Raw genomic sequence first — 22,929 nt, forward strand, 5'->3', positions numbered from 1 at the left:
TTGAAAGGAAGCACACAAAAGATTACAAAACAAGGCAAACAAAATTCTTATAATGTTTCTGTAGCTAGATGTAACTTACAATTAGACATAATGCAAAGGTCTAAGGAATTTCAGGGATCAGTAAGATTAGTTCATGGAAATTTCATAACTGGATATGTGGTCTTGGAAAATACAAGCCTCATTTTACTTATCTATAAAATGGAAATAATGATACCTTCTTTAAAAAGTCTTCATGATGAAATATTAACTATCTCAAGCATACAGTGAGTAAGTACTTGATGGCTCTTACTGATGCTATTACTCGTAGTTCAGAAACTTTAAATATTTTTTCTCAAACCTATTTAAACAAGGACGATCAAGCAATTGCAGGAAAAGTACAAATGTAATTCTCAGCAAAAACACTTACCTAAACTCTTGGCCTCATATTTGATCTTAAATCCTTGCCCTCCATTACTATTATCAGAGATAAATTGAACAAACATTTGATTATCTGAGGTGAACAGAGTTGATGAAGGATGACTGCCACAAAAATGACCATTTCCTCCATGGGGTGCCAGGGGTGGAGAATAGATATCAGGTCCATTTTTTAGCTGGAAAGACAAATCAAAATTGCATAAACTCCTTTATATTGTGTATGATGGAGTGCAATTCACAGACCTATTAATTTATGTTACAAGAGACAAAAATCATTTTGTTTTCTGAATGAAGTCTGCAGAGAAAGTAATTAGAAAGGGTAGCAAACAAGACCTACCACCAAGTAATCTCCTTGGTTGCAAGAAGAATCTCCATTTGGAATCTCAAAGGGCTGTTCAAAATGGACAGCAATGGTCAGGCCACTCTGGACCAGGACGTGCCAAGAGCAGTTGAGGTTGGGAATGTAGGTCTCTGGATACTTGGGGGATGTGATAATCCCTCTGTCTGCATGCAAATATCCACCACAGCCTTCCCAAGAAGAAACAAAGGTGGGTTATTTAAATGACATTGACAACTGGATTTTTATGCTTTCCTGGTTTTCTTGGGGGGTTTCAAAGTGTAGGCAGTAGAAATGCTTAAAACTAATGGACCAAATGATTAGTACAACAAGCATTTATTGCGTACACACTCCTGGGTACTCCTGGGTATTCCTGGGCACATTATAAATGTTGTTGTTAAGACCTCAGATATAGAGATAAGCAATAGAGACAGATTACTTTTGTATAGCTTATTATATAGATGAGGAAAACATGCAATAATCAAATATATAATATGTGAGACTGTGGTAAGTCCTATAAAGAAAAACTGATGGGACAAAGGAGAAGGGTGCTATTTGCACGGGGAAGTTAGAGAAGGGCACATCATTGGGGTAACATCTGAGCGGAGACCTGAATGAAATAAGGGATTGATCCAGGTGGCTTTGTGGGAGAACATTCCAGTCCAGAAAACTGTCAAGGCTTGATGTGTTAGAGGTACATCACAGAAGTCAGAATGGATGAGGCAGAATGAGAGATCCAAAAGGTAGCATGGTTAGGTCATGCAGGAAATGGAAAAAACTTATTCTCAGTAAGAACTGGAGGGTTGTGAGCATCAGAATGACATGATCTTACTTAAATTTTAAAACAATCACTCTGTCTGTAGTACTTAGACTGTTAGTGGGGTGGGTTAGGCAGGAAAAAGCAGAAACAGAGTGTACAATAAGAAGGGGATTACCTGAGTCCAAGGAGAGATGACAGATGCCTGGACTAAGACAGCAGCAATAGAAATGGAGAAAAATGGTTGCAATCTAGTATATTGAGAGGGTAGAACCATTGTGATTTGTTGATGGTTAGGATGTTGTGAGTGAGAAAAAGAGAAGAATCATGAATGACACTGAGATTTTTGGCTTCAATAACTAAAAGAATGTACTTTCCATTTACTAAGATTGTGAAGAGTGTGGAATGAGCAGGCTTGGGGGGTGGGAAAGGATGGGAATCAAGAGTTCAGTTTTCACACATTATGCTTGAAATACCTTCTAGATATGGCACTGTCAAGTATGTATATATACACATATATACAGACATGAGTACATCCACATATAAAAACATACATTACACACATATAAACAAACATTTATACATATATAATATATACATACACACATATAAATAAATCACAATGGTTCTACCCTTACTATATTTACCTATATACATATATAGGCCTATCTATACACAGACACAAGGGTACTTTAAAAAGTTCAGGGAAAAATGGAATTAACAGATAACACAAATCTTTCCATGAACTTTCTGAAGACCCCATATATTTATATATGTGTGTATAATGAGCTGCCATACACACATACATGAGAGACAGAGGTTGGGAGTGAGGAAAGAGAGCGGACAGAGCAGGCATTAATTTGCCACTTGTCAGGGACTGGACAGCTTATCAGCAAGTGAGTGTAGAGAGCTCACACAACTAGTTAAATTACAGAGGTGGAAATTTGTCTGCAGTCTAATTCCAAAGCATGTTCTCTTAAACCACTATAGAGCCTGCCTCCCTTGACTGCGAGGAACATAATTTATCTGTGATTGCTCCCTACTTCATAAAAGGCATATATAAGAGTGGAGGAAATATTAGATTAATTGTTAATGTTAGATTGAAAATCTCCTTTAAAATTTTGCTTTTCAGTATTCCACAAACTACTACTTTAATTTTAATCTAGTTTGGATATAAGGCACATACCAAGTTTTGAAAGTCTCACTATGCTATGCATGATAGCATCCATATATATTGTGCACGCCCTCTGACACATCAAATTCATATTTTAAGAGCAACAAACTCTTCCTGCTCACCCTCAAGTGGAAGATTTCAAGCAAGGGATTCATGAAGATAAAGTATAGCCTATTGCTCCTCTGACGTGTTATGGATATGTGCCGTTTTCTAGTTCCAGCCCTCAGCTAGGCTGAAAAATTACTTTAAAGATATTACTCTAGTGCCTACCATGAACACACTTCTTTGGGGGGAAGATGCCGCACCCAGAGATCTGAAGGCAGGAGACCTTTCATACGGCGAGGCATGGCGCTTTGGAACAGGACTCAAGACTTGACATAAGCTGTCTAGAGGCTTGGCAGAGACCTGTGTCCTCTGACTTAACAACCTGTGCCCTGGCACATAAACATTACATTAGGGAGAGAGAAAAGAGACAAGACAAGATGAGATGAGAGAAGACAAATGTTGGAAGACATTACTCTTGTGAAAGGATGCGTTGAAGCCCGCCCCGGTCACACTGAGGTCAGAGGTAAAGTGGATGAACATGTGCTCTCCAGTAGACCGGATGGGCCCAGGAACCTCTCTTCCACAGAGAACTGCTAGCTGTGGGGCCATGCCATTGTCTCCTATGACCAAAGAAAGGAAATGTCAGTGTGAAAATACTTCTTTAATATCTATTCCACCATCATTTGAGACTAGCCAAAGTGGCTCACGTGTTTTTCTCAGAACAACAGAATTCCTAGGAGATAATGGGATTCTCAAAGGTAACCTCTCCCAGAGGTTACATCATTCTGGCTTCAGGTTTCAGTGGTGCTGTCTGCCCTTTTCTTTGCCCATTTTGATAAAGACGTCTTTGAGTTCCCCTGGTCTTTCTAAAACCTGGCTGCCGGTTCTTCCAGGCACTAAAACTCAACATCAGAGTAATGGGATTGGGAAGGGATCAAGGGCAGGGTTGATGTGTCTTTGAATTAGAGACTCTGATGTCAGTTACTCTGATTGCTGAAGGTCAAGTATCTAAAAGAGAGAAAAAAGGTTGGTTCTTCATCCTCAGATCCTATACTAGCATTACAAGGTCATTCACCAAGAGGCAAGCAACTTTTTATATGTCCCTTTCTTCAGGTCCAGTGGGTTTTTTTTTTTTAAACTTCTCATTTGTTTGTTTTCTATTTGTTTGTTTTGTTGTTAAAGGAACACACTTGTGTAGGTGGGGGATGAAAAAAAGATGCAAAGAATAGCCAGTTACTTCATGGTCCCTTTCCTTTTGTTTCCCATGGACATAAGTTTCGATTAAAGCAATATCCCAGCCGAAAACAGAATGGAGCAAAAAGAATTATAGCAGACTTGGATTGCTTGGCTGGGAATTTTTTTTTTTTCCTAAGGCAGAGAATTACTAAATTTCAAGCTTATGAAAAACAAAAATAGAATATGAGACATGAGGCAATTTGCCCTTTTACAGAACCAGCAAAATGAATCCTTTTTGACACTAACCATTTCTTTAACCTCATTCTTTATTAACTACTTTAGAAAACAAGTTATTTTCTATGCCTGTGATTATAAACGTAATGGCACAGTTTATAAATACAAGATGCTTGAAAAGGCATTCTTTGGAGGGTTTCTGACCTCTGGAAACTTTTGTGGTTTTTAAAATTCAAAAGTTTGTCACTTTAACTCCTTTTGCACTTATTATCTTCACAATGCCGTTTTGCTGTACATTTCACCCGATATTATTTTTGTTGAGTTATTCTCTAATTACTGTACCACAAAATTTAGAAGTTTATTATATGTCACTATTTCACACGTGTATATTTCATCTCTCAGTGAGACTGGGAGGGTTCTATTGAGTTTGATTTCTTTTCTAAACTTCCCCTTAATGCTGAACTCTAAACAATTACTTGCTGGTTTGTTACCTTTCTATCCCCTCCCAACACCCAGTCTCCATAATGAATATTGGAATATTTCTAGAACCTTCCAGAACTTCAATAAACCCAATCTTTAAAGAGAGGGGCAAGTCAAAAGACCCTAAAGGCTAGGGCTACAAGATGACTTGGTAATTCTTTCTCTACGCCATTTTAGAGATGTGGAAACTGAGGACCCAAGATTGTTAAAGGCTGACCTTTATTGAGCAATTACTACATACCACTTTAAGTGCTTTACATGTAATATCTGATTTTATCTTCATAATAGCACTATTAAATGGGCATTATTATCCACATTTTGTGGATAAGAAAACTGAGTCTTAGAGGGGATGCAAGTTACATTGTTATATGCAGGGGTATAGAGCATAGAAATCAACAGTGACTTTTGCCCTGGCAGATTAACTCCAGGTGCCCCTAAACCATGCTATTAAGTGATTTAAGGTCATAAAGAAAGTACATTTCAGATCTGGGACTATATAAAAAAGTACTGATTTTCGATACAATTTCTTTTCTTTACTTTGTTTTTTTTTAAATTAACTTTTGCAAGGTCCAATATAGTTTTGTGGATCCTCAGTTTGAGTGAATCTTTGGTATGCAAAATTTGTTGGTATGTGATCTGGAAGACTGATTCAGTTTTGAATCATGGCAATTTTGTAAAATGAATAAGCAAATAGAAGAGTGACTCAGTTCTCCCAAGAATGCTGCAGGATCCTCTCTGGGGTGGCCTAGGAATGTTCACAGCCACTCTATGGCCAAGGGCTTGTGACAATTGGCCAATTGCTTATGGTCACTTGGCTTTAGATATTTGCTTCAGAATGTTATATGCACCTGATACTCAGAAGCAAAAAAAAAAAGGTTAGCCGAAGAAGAAATAATTGAAGTGAGATTTAAAAGTTAATTCTAAAAATATATTAATCTCATGCAAATGAACAAAACACCCACCAATGGACACATGGTAGGCACTCAGTAACTATTTCTTGAATGAGTAAATAAACAAATGAGGAAAGAATGAACCTATTGGGCATCTGCTCACGTCAATGGTGAATGAAAAGGAACCTATACAAATAAGTTACACAGCCAGTTTAAAATATTTTTGTTCTTTTGGCATACGCCTCAGTTTGCTGAGCTCTTTCAAGATGCTCTATGTGTAAGCAAGGACACTGATAAAACCTCTTCAGGTTTATACTCATAAATATCTAAGTATATTAAAATCTGAACTATAGCAAATTCTGCATCTACAAAATGCTTGTAGTTTTGCTAGAGATTTTTACATTCATTGCTTTCCCTGATCCTCACAAAAAAACCCAAGAGGTAGGTATTCCTTTCTCTTTCATAGACAATAAAACAGGCTTGGAGCCATTGAGTGACTTGTGCAGGGTCACGCAGAAGAAAAAGACTGCTCCCTAGAGTCTAGGCTTCCAGGAGAAGTTATTAACGGAACATAAAGCAACTAAGTAGAATGTGATTTTTTAAGAATAACCATAATTTACTTCATTGATGCAGTTACCTACAGAAGGCATTTTCTTAAAGCTTCTACTGGGTTCCAAACACTCAGAACATGTGTGCAAGAACACACCCATTTTATTACATAAAAAGTTTTAATATACACAGAATGCCTTGATGTCAGGAAAGACAATAGTTCCTCTGGGCAATGTGCTGATAGCTGACTTTTGATAGGAAAAATGGAAGACAGTCATGGTTTATAATCTCATCATGTTTGTATGATCGATTTGAGTCTTTACTTTGTGTCCAGCCTCTACAGGAGCGAAATAAAGCATCTCCACCATCTGATTTTTCTCACTTAGTGGGGATCTAGGGATGAGGGAATAAGAGAGATGACATCTTGCACATTAGCAATCTATGGGCCAAAAGCAAACACGTTTGTTTTTGCCGAGAATTTGCATTTCTAACAAGTGCCCAGAAGATGTTGATGCTGCTGGTCTGGGGGTCACACTGAGAAACACTGAGGTGGGGGATGTGACCTCCCTATTGTCCTCCTTCATTCCAGTTCATGCAAACTGTGAAGCCCAATTGTGTACAAGTTGCATGTCAGCATTATTCATGCCCCTCACTCACTGCATAGCAAGACCACACCTGTGTATAAAGGAAAAGATGCAACAGTATTACCCCTTAATCCTACTTATTCTACCCACAGACTCAGATGAAAAATAGAAATGAATATATTGCAATTATAAATATTTTTCCCTTAGACCTTAAAGCCATAGGTATAAAATATCAACATTCATCTCCAAGCCTTCTCAATAAGAAAGCAGAACAACCTGGAAATTCAGACTTTTATTACCTACTTAAGTCTCTAGAAAAGTCTTTGTTTCCTCTTAGGAATGTTGTACTATCCCTGACATTTGCAGAAAATTTAATACTTTCCTTATGTCCTTCAGAAATTGAAGCCAATCCTGGTATTTAGTGCCTTCATTGACCATAATATCTGTGTAATTCCACACAAAACAGATGGAGGCAGTAAAGAAATATAATGATCATTTAATTTCACTAAATATGTGTCAGGGTTGAAACTCAGCATTTTTTAAAAAATGTTTCTCACCATCTCTTATCACAAGGTTGTCATAGCCACATGTTCGGTGAGGTTCAATGTCCAGAGAAAGGATATTGAGTTCCACGGTAGAACCAGGAGCCTGGATGAGCCAGGTACACTCAACCCTATTACTGTAGTCTTCAGGCCAGCCCGGGGAGAAAAGAAAGACTGGAGCATCTCCTGTCCTCAGAAACCCACCACAAGCACCTGTAGAATGAGAAGAAATGTCTTTGAAATACCTCAAACGGAAAAGAAACCAGCACCTTTTCACTTGAAAAGGATAGCCCTGTACTGAAAAGAAACATCCAATTATAGTAACTTTCTCAAAGAAATAAAAAAATATTGCATTAAACCCACTGATTCAGACAGCCATGATTTCATAGTTTATCTTTTGTGCAAGAAAAGTACATTGCATCTACTTTTCCGCCATAATTTTGCCGCACAATCCACTTATTATCAAGTGCTGCTTATTCGTTAAGCATAAGTAAGCGCATGTGGAAGACCCTCCCACCCGTGTTACTGGGGCAGAACTATATTCATGTTTCCCATTGCTTCTTTGCCTTTTTAGAATAGCTATTCATCATGTAACTTATATCTAGGCAATTCTGAAATAGTTTTTGATTTTGTAAACTGAAACATTCGAAAAAGCACAGGAGCTTATAAGAACTGCAGGCTTTGTTTTTTAATTCAGTCACTTTTTTTAACAACAGCTTTATTGAGCTATAACTCACACACCATAAAATTTATCCTGTTAAAGTGTACAATTCAGAGATTTTTAGTATATTCAAAAGTTCTGCAATCATTACCACTATCTAATTTTAGAACATGCTCATCACCCCAGAAGGAAACTCCATATTTATTACCACAAACTCCCTATCCCCACTCCGCTAGTCCCAGGCAACCACCAATTCCTTTTCTATCTCTATGGATTTGCCTATCTGGACATTTCGTATAAACGGATTCATGCGAAATGTGGTCTTCTATGAGTGGCTATTTTCACTTAGCATAATGTTTTCAAGGGTCATCCATATTGTTGCATGAGTCAGTACTTCCTTCATTTTAAGGCTGAATGGTATTCCATTGCACGGACATACCACCCTTAATTTTCCCACTCATCCATCAATGGATATTTGAGTTGTTTCCCTTCTTTCACTATTATGAATAATACTTCTGGGAACATTCATGTACAAGTTTTTGTGTGAACATATGTTTTCAGTTCTTTTGGGTGTGTAACTGGGAGTGGAATTGCTGGATAATATGGTAACTCTATGTTTAAATTTCTGTGGAACTGCTAAGCTGCTTTCCAGAGTGGTTACATCACTTTACATTCCTCCAGCGATATAGAAGGTTCCAATTTTTTCACATCTTTATCAATACTTATTATTGTCTGTCTTAGTATTAAATACTTATTTTTTAGTATGCCATTTTAATTCACTTGTTCTTTCTTTTACTATATATTTTTGAATTATTTTCTCTGGGGACTACAATCAACATTTTATCTGAAAACAATGTAGATTGGATTAATACTAACTTAATTTGAATAGTGTACACAACTTTGCTATCATATAATAGAAGTGAGTGCTTATAATTTTATGTTGCTTCAACATCCATCTTTAAATATAACCTTAACTATCTTATACCAAAAGTAGGGCTCAGTCACCCTTGACACAGTTTCCAATACTATATCCCACTTAAATGGCTCCAGATAAAAAGAGACATCTCTCCCACCTAGCATGCTGGGCTCCCTGCTTCCCCACCACTTCTTTTAAATGAACCATTTAGACATTTGCCTGTGAACTTAAAGTGACCATCTCTCAGCCACAGGGTAACCTCTTGGAACTAGCTTGCTTGCTTTAAACCCACCAATTAAAGCTCTCTGCAGGAAAACTGTTTGGATAATGCCCTGGACCCAATAAATACAATGGCTCCTGGGTCCTTTTGCTCTCTTTCTCCCTGACCTCCGTGTGTGGCCTCCAAGTACGCTGTGTACCCCCAAAGGTAAGTAATCACTAAAAACTCTTAAATTTTCATCCTGTGGTTGTGTCATTGAAGCCATTCCCACTATCCAAACCCTGAAAGTGAGGCCTTCTGGAAGGAACCCATGCAGGTGGATCTCCAGCTGGCATTTTATTTGGGCATCTGGTGGCTGATGGGCACAGTAGCTACCAGCTAAGTTAATAGAGAAACTCAAAGAGGTTCATTCAAAACATTGTTATGTCTTTTACTATATATTTTTTAGTTATTTTTCTCAGTGGCTCTAGAGGATTACAATTAATATTTCAACTTCAAACAATGTAGTTTGGATTAATACTAACTTAATATGAATAGTATATAAAACTTAGCTGTAATATAATATTGCTCCATTCCCATCCTTTATGGGAAGGATATTCCATACAGGAATTCCATATTCCATAAAGGATGGAAATATCCTTCCCATAAAGGATGGGAATGGAGCAATATTATATTCAGCTAAGTTTTGTATACTATTCATATTAAGTTAGTATTACAGCTAAGTTTTGTTGGTCAAATGACATCTTTCAACATTATAAGCCCATCAATGTTGTTTTATAATTATTGCTTTATGCAGTTGTCTTTTTAAATCAGATGGCAGAAGAAAAGAGTTACAAGGAAACATACATTTATATTGTCTTTAACAAGTATATGGACTTATGTAGTTATCTTTACCCCACTGTCTAGTACATAAGGATTTCTAGGGCCTTTCATTTCAGCCTGAACACCTCCCTGTATTATTTCTTGCAGGGCAGGTCTTCTAGCAACGCACTATCTCAGTTTTTGTTTAACTGGGAATGCCTTAATTTCTACTTAGTTTTTGAAGGATGTTTTTGCTGAATATAAAATTCTTGATTGACAGTCTTTATATTTCATCACTTTGAAGTAAAAAGTTATCCCACTTTGTCTTCCCACTGCCTTTTGGCTTCCATGGGTTTCTGGTGAAAAGTCAGGTGTAAATCTTACTGAGGATTTTTTCACATGATGATTCATATGCTCTTGGCGCTTTAAAAATAATCCTCTTTTTTGGCTTTGACTATGAGGTATCCAGGCATAGAACTTTTTAAGTTTATCCTACTTGGAGTTTATTGGGCTTCTTGGATACATAGATTTTTTATCAAATTTGGGAAGCATTCAGACATTATTTCTTCAACAATTTTTGCTTCACTTCTCTCTCTCCTCATCTTCTGGGACTCTTATCTTGCATATGTTGGCATGCTTGATGGTGTCTAAGGATCTGTACAATATTCTTTATTCCTTCTCTTACTTTCCCTCAACAGGATAACCTTCAAGTTGGCTGATTCTTTCTTCTGCTTGCTCAGATTTGTTACTGAGTACTGACAGTACATTTTCATTTCAGTTATTAATACCTTTCAACTTCAGAATTTCTAGTTCATTCTTATTTTAAAAAATTTTTTTCCTATTACTTTATTGATAATCTCTATTTTGTGAGACATCATTCCCTTACTTTCCTTTAATTCTTTAGACACTGTTTCCTTTAGTTCTTTAACATATTTAAAATAGCTCATTTAAACTCATTGTTAATTAAATGCAATATCTTGAGTTCCTCCAGGATAGTTTCTTTGGATTGCTTCTTTTCTTTTTTATGGACCATACTTTCCAGTTTCTTTCTGCATCTAATAATGCTAATGCTTTGTTGAAAACTGAACATTTTAAGTAAAATTTGGCCCACTTTACCTTGAAACATAAAGGTTTAAAATCACCTAAGGAGAAAATGAAGCATTACTGAAGGCATATTTAAAATAAAATATAAAGGAAAAAGTTATTTTTATTAGTTGATCCTTAACTACTGTGTGTGTGCTATTTGCAAATCAAATTTTGAGAGATATCTAAAGTAGTTTCTAGCAGGGAACACATTTCTCAGGGTGGACTATGTGTCTCCCCAGTTGCAATTGTCATATTGGCTCCATAAATCCTTGCTCTCTCTATATATAATACATATATAAAAGGTAGTCTCTAGAAATTGTAAGTAGAATAATCTTATGAATATTGAACCCCTAATTAATATGAAAACATAATGGGACACCTGTATTTTTTAGAAACAAAAGTATAATTTTTACAAAATGTAGTGTTTATGAATTTAAAAGAACATGGAGAAAGGGCTTTGGGGCTTTACTTATGTGTGTATTTGGACCCTGTTATGATAGGACCCTTTAAAATATTGGCCTACTCATATCAGTTCTAAAAAGAATGTCATTTATTATTCAACACACCTGTAGCAATAGTAGGTAAAGGTCCAATAGGAGCATCCACTGCAAACCACTCCAGAAGGAATCCCTTCCCTGTGATTGAAGAGTCAGAAGAAAACTGAAATGTCAAAGAATTTCTAGTGGATGTAAAAGATTCAGTCTGGGTACCACAATAAGTTCCAATTAGACGGGAATGAATGCCAACTCCATCATAAATCTGCATGTAAAAAACAGATAGATAATAGAACACTTGAATTTAGGCAATTACCTCTATTTTTCTTCATAAAAAAGAAAATTTAAAAGATGCCTATATTACTACAATTTTATCATAATGGAAAAAAGCAATAAACGAGTAAACATTTTATTTCAGTTTAAAACAGAAAGTTCCATTAGATATGAAATATTATTGCAAATAATTCAATATGTTTCAAAAATTTTCATATCTTTGTTACAGAATAGTATTAATAAACATGGTTTGTAGGATATAGCTCATCAGATGATTTACATTAAAATTTTTGGGTTAAAGAGTAGGAACCAGGATAGGTGTGCAACGACCATTCTTAATGAATGTGCTTTGGAAGCTCAAAGGAAGGAATTAGAATGAAGAGGGGAAAACAACAAGAAAGAAGAAAGGTTTAATGACAAAGTGTACAGGTATCCTAAAGGGGCTCATATCTCTACAGAAGGAGAGATGAATTAATGAAAGCAAAAAAAATCACAGCTTGCAGGGCTCAGCACATTCAAAGAACTGGATAAATTGCTTTCGTTTGGTTTAAAATACTAAATGATCTATTTAGACACATATTTTATGATAGTTTCCAAATAATTTGGAACAAATTCATTGTAACAGTTATTATAAAATTCTGTACTGAATCTCTATTTTTCAAATTACATAACAATTATTTCCACACATATTGGGCATCTATCAGGTATTGGGTTCTTTTCAAGACACTGAGTATCCAAGATGAATAAGGTAGGATCCTGGCCTTCAAAAAGCTGATAGTGTATCTGGAATTGATATGGTAGCCAATATCTCGATGGCAATGATACCATAATTTTTATATTTATTAATTTTTATATGATCCTTCAAATTTCTAACACTATAAAATAAAAACAAAGGGGAAAATTGGATACAAAATAGAATACTTAATTAGGATATACATGCATGCTTAGACAAAGACTAACATATAAATTACAACAGTGCTAAAAAATAAACCCTTAGATACAGAATAGAAAATAATAAACACAGTACAAGAATTGCCTCCATCTAAGAAATCTTAGGGGAGACTATCTCATATGATTTGTAAATGTATGAATAGACATTAACTTAGATTAATTTTTGCCAAAAGCAATTCACCAAAATTTATAAATATTGATTGCACATGGAAACTCACCCTTAATTTATCATAATAGCAGTTATATGCTGCTTCAATGTCCATCTCCAAGATCCTACCATAGATAACTTGAGATACATTCACATTTACTATCCACTGGTAATTGGAGTTATGGGGGTAATTTCCAGGCCAGAAGGGAGAGGCGATTTTCCCATGAGTTCCCACAATATTATCATTGCCAAATACTAGGAGGTAAAACAGAGTAGTAAATCAGACCTACTTAGGATAGCTCTTTAATCAAAAGAAAAAAACCAAAAGGCAAGAGATGTTAAAAAGGATGGACTTTTAATTGACTTGTACTTTCTTTTCTGACTACTGAAAGAAATACTGCTTCCCTTTTGGTTTCTGGGCTACCTATTAATTCCTTGGAGAAGGGTGATTTTGTGAATGGAATTCCATCTCCTTACAAGGTTGCATGGTGTGAAAAGAGGCAACAACTTCTCATGTGAAAAGGGGTTCACAATCCCAGAGGACTTGGAGATGTGGGAAAGGGGGTTACCAGTCCCATTCACTAATTTTGGCTTACCTATTTTAATTTGTTTTACAAAAAAAGGGGAAGTTGTTTTTTAAAATTCTATGAAAGAAACTGACAGGAGCCGCATATAGAATAGCCAATTATGGAAAACTTGAGTTAAAAAGTAAAAATATTTAACATTATATCCTACTGGAAGAATACCCTGTTGTTATAATATCTGAGCACTTAAGTCAATTCCAAAGTAACACTAAATGCCTTTAACTTGAAGAATATAAAGTTTATGGAATCAAATGAAACATATTTGACATAAACACACAAATCTGAAATATAACATATTAGAAGACTCCTTAACAACAGTATCATAAAAATATTTACTTGAACATTAGGTAGAAACTAGAATGTAAAAAGAGTATTAGAGCCATTGAGAATGTTCTTCCTTGCTCTTATGAGCCATTCATATACAATTTAGTTTTTCTAATATATTACATAATAAAGTAATTTCACAAAGATAATATAGGAGAATGGTGTAGGGTTCAGGATTGTTCTTGCTTAGTGCAATGCTGAAAAAATTGTTATAATTTCTGGTTTGTAGAGTAAATCCTGGAAGCCATCACCAAAACAGAACCAACGTACTCTTAGTAAATGTGGCCCGGAAGCCAACACCGCTGCCTGAGCCATCAGAGACAAATCTGATCCACAGGATATGCCCAACAATGGATGAATAATTGTGAGGAAGAGCGTTTCCACAGTATTGTCCCACCAAGTGACCAGTGGCGTTTCCTTCCCGTATCTCCACAAAGTCTTTGCTACAGTCCGGAGAGTCCTCCAGCTGGAAAGATCTGATTTGGAAAAAAGAAAATGTTTACAGAGATTAAACTGATAGAATGGATTTGGGGGAATATCCTGAATCACGTGCTGGGTTAACCTGTTCACTTTTAAACTTTTCTTTAGCTTTGATCGCAACACCCCTTAGCTGCCTCAAAAAAATTTCTTTCACTCAAATTTGTTGAAATGACTATTCAAGAGATACAAAGACAATTGATATACTCCCTTCAACGAATTTTTTCCTAGTGGGAAATATTAGGGAAGAATACAGAAAAAATATACAAGGCAAAATATCATGAGTGCCATCAGACCTGTAAAGTGGATAAGAATTTTAAAGCAGAGGTACCACATTTGATTGTGGAGCTCACTAATAGCTTGATGGGGAGATTTTTAGAGATGAAAATGTAAACATAAGCTGGACTTAAGGAGCACAGAATGTCAACAAAGGAACATGCAGAAAAGGGTGAGGCATGTTTAGATCCTGTGGGATACCCAGTTTGGCTAAAACACTGAGTACCTCTAATGAACCATTAAGAGATGTAGCTGGAGCAGTATGATGAGATAATTTTGGTGGAGCTTAAATACCATGCAAAGGCATGTGTACTTAATTTCTGGAAAGGCAGAAAAAATTATGGGATTTGCAATAACAGGCTAGTTTTCAAATGTGATCTATTCAACTTGTCTTACATTCTGCAGCTGAGATGTGATGGGGTGGGGGATAGGAAATAATATCTACCTCATATAATTGTCATAAGTAACACATATAAAGATTCTGGAACACATAGATGCTAAATGAATGCTTTTAATATTTGGCCTTAATACTTGAAAACTTGGAGCTAATCAAGATAATGTGGTATTGGCCTAAGTTAGGTAGACAAATAGATGAATGGGATAGAAAAGAAAGCCCAGAAGAGGATCCACAAAAATATAGTCAATGCAATGCAATAAAAGGTGCCAAGACAATTCAATGGGGAAAAGAAAGTCATTTTAACAAATGGTGTCCCAATAATTAGAAATCCTTATGGAGAGAAAAAAAATAAAAGAACCTCAACCCCTGTTTCTTTTCCTACACAGAAACTAACAATATTTCTCATAGATGTAAACATAAAAGCTAAAACCATAAAGTTCCTAGAACAAAACAAAGAAGAATAGCTTTGCAACCTTGTAACAGGCGAGTATTTCTAAGATAGAATGTAAAAAGCACTAACCATAAGATAAAAAATCAATAAATTTTACTTGATCAAAAATAAAAATTTTTCCTCATTAAAGACATGAATAAGAAAATGAATGGGCATGTCTTAGACTGAGGTAGGGGAAGGGGAGATAATTGAAAGAATATATTTAACAAGGGACTTATAAATAATAGGGAAAAAAACAGCAAAATTAAAAATGGACAAAAGACTTGAACAAACATTCATAAAAGAAAATAAGTGAAAAACCAATGAGAATATGGAAAATAGTCTAGATAATTAGTCATCAGAGCAATGCAAATGAAATGTCACAAAAAAACCCATAATTTCACACCCATCGGAATGGCTAAAATAAACAAGACTGACAAGACTAAATATTGGCAAGTATGCAGAGCAATTGGAAGTCACTTATATTCTGGTGGGACTGCATACTGATACAATCACTTTGAATAATTATTTGGCAATTTTTAAAATAAAATTAGATACACATCCAATTAATGCCTAGAAATTTCACTCCTAGATATTTACCCAAGAGAAATAAAACACATAACCATGCTAGCATCTTGAATATAAATTAACTCTTGCAACTTAAAAATAAAAAGACAAATAACCCAATTAAAAATGGCAAAGGAGCTGAATAGACATTTCTCCAAAGAAAATATATGAATGGCCATGAAAAGATGCCCAACATCATTTGTCAATAGGGAAACGCAAATCAAAACCACAATGAGATAACACTTCAAACCCATTAGGATGGCTAGTACAGAAAAAAAAAAAAAAAAGAAAGAAAAATAAAAGTGTTGATGAGAATGTGGAGAGACTGAAACTTTGGTGCACTGCTGATGGGACTGTAAAATGGTGCAGCCACTGTGGAAAACAGTTTGGTAGTTCTTCAAAAAGTTAAACATAGAATTTCTATATGATTTAGCAATTCCACTTCTAGATATATACCCAAAAGAATTGAAAGCAGGGACTAAAACAGATACTTGTACACCAATGTTCATGGTAGCATTATGCATAATATCAAAAAGGAGAAAACAACTCAAATGTTCATCAACAGGTGAATGGATAAAGAAAATGTGATGCACACACATGTGCACACACACACATTATTATTCAGCCTTATAAAATAATTAAATTCTGATGTATACTACAACACGAATGAATGTATGCCAAGTGAAATAAGCCACACATAAAAGGATATATATTGTGTGATTCTACTTATATTAGAAACCTAGAATAGGCAAATTCATTGAATCAGAGACTAGGATAGAGGTTATCAGGAGCTAGGGGGAGAGACAAATGTGGAGTTATTGTTTAATAGGTTGAGAGTTTCTGTTTGTCATGATAAAAAAAGCTCTAGAAAGGAACAGGGCTGACAGTTGCACAGCATAATGAGTGTACTTAATGTGCTGAATTGTACATGTAAAAATAGTTTAAATGCTAATTTCATGTTATGCATATTTTACCACAAAAAATGAGGAATTTTGAGTGATAAAATTAAATGATCAGAGCCCTGCTTAAGAAAACCAACCTTGCAATAACATATCATGGGAATGATTGGGAGCTGCAAAAAAATATTTTTGCTTTTTTTTAATTTTTTTGTCTTTTTTTTTTTTTTTTTTTGGTGACCGGTAAGGGGATCACAACCCTTGGCGTGGTGTTGTCACCGCGCTCAGCCAGTGAGCTGGAAGCGCCGCTGCACTCCCAAGCTCCGCACTCTCCCGAGCGCGCCACGGGGCCGGCCCATATTTTTGCTTTTTGATATAACGAATCTAACATAATGGTGTATCACCCAAGTGGAGCTATCTATTGGAGCCAATATACAAAATTAGACTCCGGAGAAGATGCTGGGGCTGGACTTGCAAATAACTCGGACGTATAAGATAACAGCTGAAAGCATGGCTGGATTGGAGGTTTAGAAATAAAAAAGTGAGAAGTAATAAAATGAGAGAGAGAGACAGGGAATGAGAACAGAGCTTAGTAAGCACAGATATTTCAAGTACAGTGAAAGGAAGAGGAAACAATAAACACAAGACTAGTCTGAAAAATAGGATAAAACCAAGTTCACTGCCATGTCACAGAAGCCAAGAGAAAATTAAGAAAAGGGTAATGAAGATTGATGAAGGGTGTCAGAGGATGTGAAGGATAGGCTATAGGATTTGGTTACTAAGAATGAATTAGGGATGTTTAAAGGAGCAGTTTCAGATAATCCACTGTAGAATTCTTATTCAAACACTTTAAGGAGTAAATTAAATGATTTTTGGTTACTCCCACAAGAGAGTGAACAAAATAACAACAATCGATAAAATCCAACAATTCTTTACATTCATTCTTTTTATGTGCCATCAACATTTACAAAAATGTATCAATACAGTTCACCACAAATCAAGTCTCAGAAATTATTAAAACTATTAAAAACCACTTTCTCTATCACCTCTATAGAATGAAATTTTGAGATAAAAAGTTTCCACAATTGGAAACATAAAATATCTTTCTACATAAACCATATCTAAAACTAGAAATTGAAATGGAAATAAAAATATATTTAGCACTGAATGAGAATGAAACTTGTGGGGTATAGTAAAAGTGATATTTAGCATTAAGTGCTTATAATAAAAACAAACAAATACTAGGAAAAATGAGCGGTGTCTAATCCCAAAAGTTAGCAAAACAAAGCAAAGAAAACACAAAGGAAGCACACATAGTAACAAGACAACATCTGAAATTAATGAAATAGAAATGTAGCAGATAGAAAGGATAAAAAAAATCAAAAGCTATTTCTTTGACAAGACTAATAAAGTAAAAAACTCCTAATAGGACTGATTAAGAAAAAAAGGGGGCTTAAGTGAGCATTTCTACCAATAAGAAAAGGACATAATTACAGCTACATTAAAATTTTTAAATTATATTAAAATCTATAACAACCTTATGCCAATAAATTTGAACTCAGATAATTTTCTACCAAAACATAATAATACAACTAATTGAAGGAAACAAATTTTAAAAAACCAAAAAAAATTATATGAGTAAAAATGAGCTTCAATAAATCAATGGCCCCAACCTCAATCTTACACAGGCTGCACCAAAGAATAGAAAAGAGGACATTTTCCATCTTATTTCATAAGGTTAGTATAACTTTGAGAGCAAAACCAGTCAAGGATGGTCAAAGAAAGAAAAAGTTTAGGTCAATCTCACTTAAGAATATAGATGAAACATCCTACATAAAATATTAACACAACAAATTCATCAATTCATAAAATTCATAAGTCTTAATCAATCAGATTCACAATTTAACATTCGAAGATCTATGAGAGCAATTCACCACAAAAAAAGATTGAAGGAGAAAAACAGATGCAAAAATATATTTATAAACTAATTTTGGGACACAATTGCAGAAAAGCATTTGATAAAACTCAACACCCAAACACTGTAAAAACTCATAAATGCCTCCAAAATCTTTTGACAAATATACTGAGAGGTAAAAAAATTTAAAGCATATCCTTTAAAAAAATTTAAAGCATATCCTTTAAATCAGAAATAACACAAGGAAGCCTATTCTCATCACTTTTGCTCCACTTGTACTGAAGGGTTAGCCAATGCAATAAGACAAGGAAAAGTGAAAAAAGCTTGTAAGGACTGGAAAAGAGCTATAAATCAATATTCAAGAGAGCTCATTCATTCAATAAATATTTATTGAACACTTTAGTGTGTCAGTCCCTCGTCTAGACACAGAAGTAAATAAGAGATACAAAAATTTCTGTCATTCTACAGAACAGAAAGGTTCTGGATAACAATCTACAATAATCAATAGGAGTTCCTTATACCAGCAAGTAAAAATTTAGAAATTGTAACTCAGTCAAAGTATTCAACACATATTTTTTGACTCTCTATTATATTGCCAGACACTGTCATGGAGATTAGGGATTGGACAACGAAGAAAGAAGACAATGTTCCTCCCTTTATATTCTAGAAGGAGAGAAAGATAATAAACAAATAAATAGGCATATAGAAAAGTAGTAGTAAGTTCTTGGAGAAAGAAATAAAGTGTGATAAGGGGTTATTTTAGGGAGGGCAGCCTGGTTACATCTGTAATTTAAAAATGGATACCATTTTCAATAGCAACAAAAAAAATAAGGTGCCTAGGAATAAATGTAACAAAAGATCTATCAGACCTGCATGAAAAATATAAAATTGTAGCAATGGACATAAAAGAAGTCCTAAATAAATGGAGAGATATCCCAAGTTCAAGGATAGTGACTCTAGACTCACTGTTGTAAAGAAGATATTTCTCCCAAAATTAGTTTATAAATGCAATTTAATTCCAGTCCGATCAATAAGTACGATTCCATTTATGTAAAATGTAAAACAGAAAGTAGTAGTTGATGCAGTGTGTATGGATATATACATATATGGCAAAAGTATAAAAACATGAATAGAAATGATACACATAAAATTCAAGATATGGGTTACCTCTGTGATGAGGAGGTAAAGGGATTTGATGGAGAACCTCTGTTGCCCTGAAATATTTTGTTTATTTAAAATTATTTTTTAAAGAAAAAAGTAATTTAATGATTAAAAAAAAAGAAAAGAGTGGAAGTGAGTACAAACTGTTCTTTTTCCGTAAGTTATTGGAAGGAGATTTTGCTGCAAAGACAAAACACAAGATAAAGAAAGGAAGAAAGAAAGAACGACCCAGTAAGACTATAAGGAAGGAACTCTCAGGAAGGAAAGCACATCTGAAGGATAGAAAATGTACTTTTGTATTGTGTGAATCTTTCCATCAATGCCCGTCATTATGTGTTGCAAGGTTTCACATTATGGTGAGAATAGCGCTCCCTTGCAGCTCTGTCTCAGCTAATGGTTAGGATGCTTAGAGAAAACCAGCCAGGAGCCTCTGACCACCTCAACCCTACAGAAGCAATATGTCAGGCACACCTCTGAGTGGTCACTGCCGACCAGAGCTCAGGAGCCAACCAATTGGTCAGCTCTGCTCTACCTCTAGCTTCTCAAGCCAGATAGCAGCACTGCTAGGTCTCTAACCAGAACAGTGAGTTGGTGGGTCTCACAATCTACAATGTTGGTCATTACAGTATAGCCCATCTGGACCATATACTAGACATTGTTTCAGCAGCAAGCTACGACAGATAATTGCAAAGCAAAAGAAATCAGAAATATCCACATCAGAAAAAGAAAAGTATACATTTGTCCTTACTCCCAACATCTCCTTGACAATCCAGTGCTTTATAATACACACAGTCACAATATCCACAATTATTTTTGTCAAGGAGTTGTTCTAAATCCATTTTCAGAATGGATGCCACGTTTGCTGCTTAAATTCAGGCTTATTTTTATCACCCATAATCTTATCAACAATGTGAAATATGTTAAAATTTTTTCTTCTGCTCCTCAGAAAGTGGAAAGTGCAGAAGGGGAGATCACTTTCCTTAGAAGATGAATTACTTGAAATTACCTCTCAAGCTGTTCTACTCAAAGTGCAGTACACAGTCCAGCAACAGCAGCACCCCTGCCCCACCAGCCAACTGAATTAACATGCAAATTTGAGCAAGATCCTAGGTGATCGATATGCACATGAGCGTTTGGTCCAAGGGTCCAGATTACGTGAAGGTCTTTTCTAAGTACCAGACTAGTAAAATCCAACACTAAATAGCAGAAAAGACGTTTCACTAGAAATGATAGTGGGACAATATTTATAAGAATCAAGTTGAACTTTTTAAAAAGCTTTACTTTTCTTGGAAGTCTTTGTTTTAGGGCTTTACATTTTATAAGCAAATCTACCCTTTGGCTAAAATCTGTTAGTACAATATGATGTGGAACAAAAATAGTACAATCACTGTTTCTCATTATCTTATTTTGATTCTTGAACCAAAGCCAATCACTTTCTAAAAGCAGTTTGCAAGCATAAAATACTACTTCTGTTAACTCTTTTAAATATGTTTTGCAAAAAAGAAAAAAAAATACAAAAACTCCTTTTTAGGTTTTGTTTCTCCCCCTCCTTTTTGTTGCAGATTCAACCAGAATTTCTTCAGTTTTGCTCCCTATTCAATTACACCACAGTGTCCATAATCTAAACCCCATGCTTCAGAACTTGCTGGGATTCATATGCTTCTCATATGCCCCAGGGAAATGTTTCTAAGCATCCATCTGGATACAGTTTAGATCAGGGCAGAAATAACTCACAGGCCTTGCCATAAAGCCCTTCATTATCATCTGCATAAAAAGAAGCATCTTGCATTCTATGAAATTCATTTTAAACATAAAACTCGGGTGAGCAACACAAAGAAATCAAAATTAACTTCTTAAAGCTGAGAAAGGAAATAGCTGAGTCATTAAGATTTTTTTTATACAGTAATTAGAATTTAATGTCCATTAAACAGTACAATGGATGAAACTTGCTTTCTATGTTTGTAACTTCTCATCCTCTACAAGAAGAGCCCAGTGTAGTCCATTTGGGTTTAGTTGGGAAATATCATAGAAGATATCTTAGAAATGGAAAGACTGAGAGAATTAACATTCACTGAACATCTGCTCTGCACCAGCATTGTGCTATATACATTGTAAACTTAATATCTTGTTTAATCCTAACAGTGGTCCTAGAAACTTGCTATTTTTAATCCCCCTGTAGATGAAATGCATCTTCTTAGGTTTTAATTAAATAGTTTTTGATGTTGACTTGATAATTTGTCAAGAACTGGGATCTTATCTGTCTTAAACATTCTTAGTACCTAGCTCAGTTCCTGGCAACCACCAAATGTCAGAGTGGTCAATAATATGAATGTGATAGAAACCAAGAGGAAAAAGACCAAAAAGAAAGCCATTTTGTTCAGCAATTATGAGGCACAGTAAGCCATGAGAAGGACTCTGGACTTTTTCATAAGGACAATGACCGTGACTTTGTCTTGACTCAATATCACATGTACCCTGAACATTGGTGGAGTAAGGAACACAACCTGAGATGTTTGAACTTGGTCCAGGAATAGGACTGTTGCCCCATATTTGTAATCAGTTCTCAATGCACAGATTGGCATATCACCGAGGAAGAAAAAGACTTTTGAATCAACAGGTCAGTGTCCTCAAAACAATTCTCCTTCTCAACAGTAAGTTACTTATATTCTCTTCAAAACAGAATTAGCAGTCCCAGCCACAGTCCAATAGTATGTAATATAGTATAGCAAATCATTTTTAATTCAAGATGACAACTTAAATACCACAGTAGTATCACTCAATATTTGCTAATCACCAGTGCGGCATGTCACAGGTACCTATCTACTTACAGGTTAAAACATCCTGTTTCACTTACCATGTGCTTTTTACATCTCCTTCTGGGAGACACTATGATTGCTGCTTAATTTAATCCAAGGCCACTCAGAATGTGACAGGATCCTACTGTCAATTCCACATCCATAGTCCATATTCAAAAAGTGTTACAATCCAATGAAGAGCATGAAAGTGATTTTATACACCAACTACTAAGTTCTAAAAAAAACTTCCCAAATTATTCTCCTGATAGGAGCAGAAGAAAAGATGGGTTGGGGCACGGATAAGGGACATGAGTGAAGAAGGCTTAATTGAGATGGGAGCTCTCTGCTAAAACAAAGAATGTTGGCGATTCTCTG

The 22,929-nt window shown here is 35.3% G+C and overlaps 1 protein-coding gene across 1 annotated transcript in view; it reads right to left on the minus strand.

Annotated features, from left to right (window-relative positions):
* Positions 1-22,929, minus strand: part of CUBN (cubilin) — a 253,314-nt gene that overhangs the window by 84,285 nt on the left and 146,100 nt on the right. Inside the window, exons 37-43 of the mRNA XM_063099467.1 lie at positions 13,911-14,116; positions 12,803-12,987; positions 11,433-11,625; positions 7,198-7,395; positions 3,201-3,347; positions 752-942; positions 407-590 (exon numbers count right to left, since the gene is read on the minus strand). Coding sequence (XP_062955537.1) covers positions 407-590; positions 752-942; positions 3,201-3,347; positions 7,198-7,395; positions 11,433-11,625; positions 12,803-12,987; positions 13,911-14,116 — 1,304 coding nt within the window. The remainder of the gene's footprint in view (positions 1-406; positions 591-751; positions 943-3,200; positions 3,348-7,197; positions 7,396-11,432; positions 11,626-12,802; positions 12,988-13,910; positions 14,117-22,929) is intronic.

The sequence above is a fragment of the Cynocephalus volans genome, chromosome 6 (assembly GCF_027409185.1).
Source record: "Cynocephalus volans isolate mCynVol1 chromosome 6, mCynVol1.pri, whole genome shotgun sequence".
Classification (NCBI taxonomy): Eukaryota; Metazoa; Chordata; class Mammalia; order Dermoptera; family Cynocephalidae; genus Cynocephalus; species Cynocephalus volans.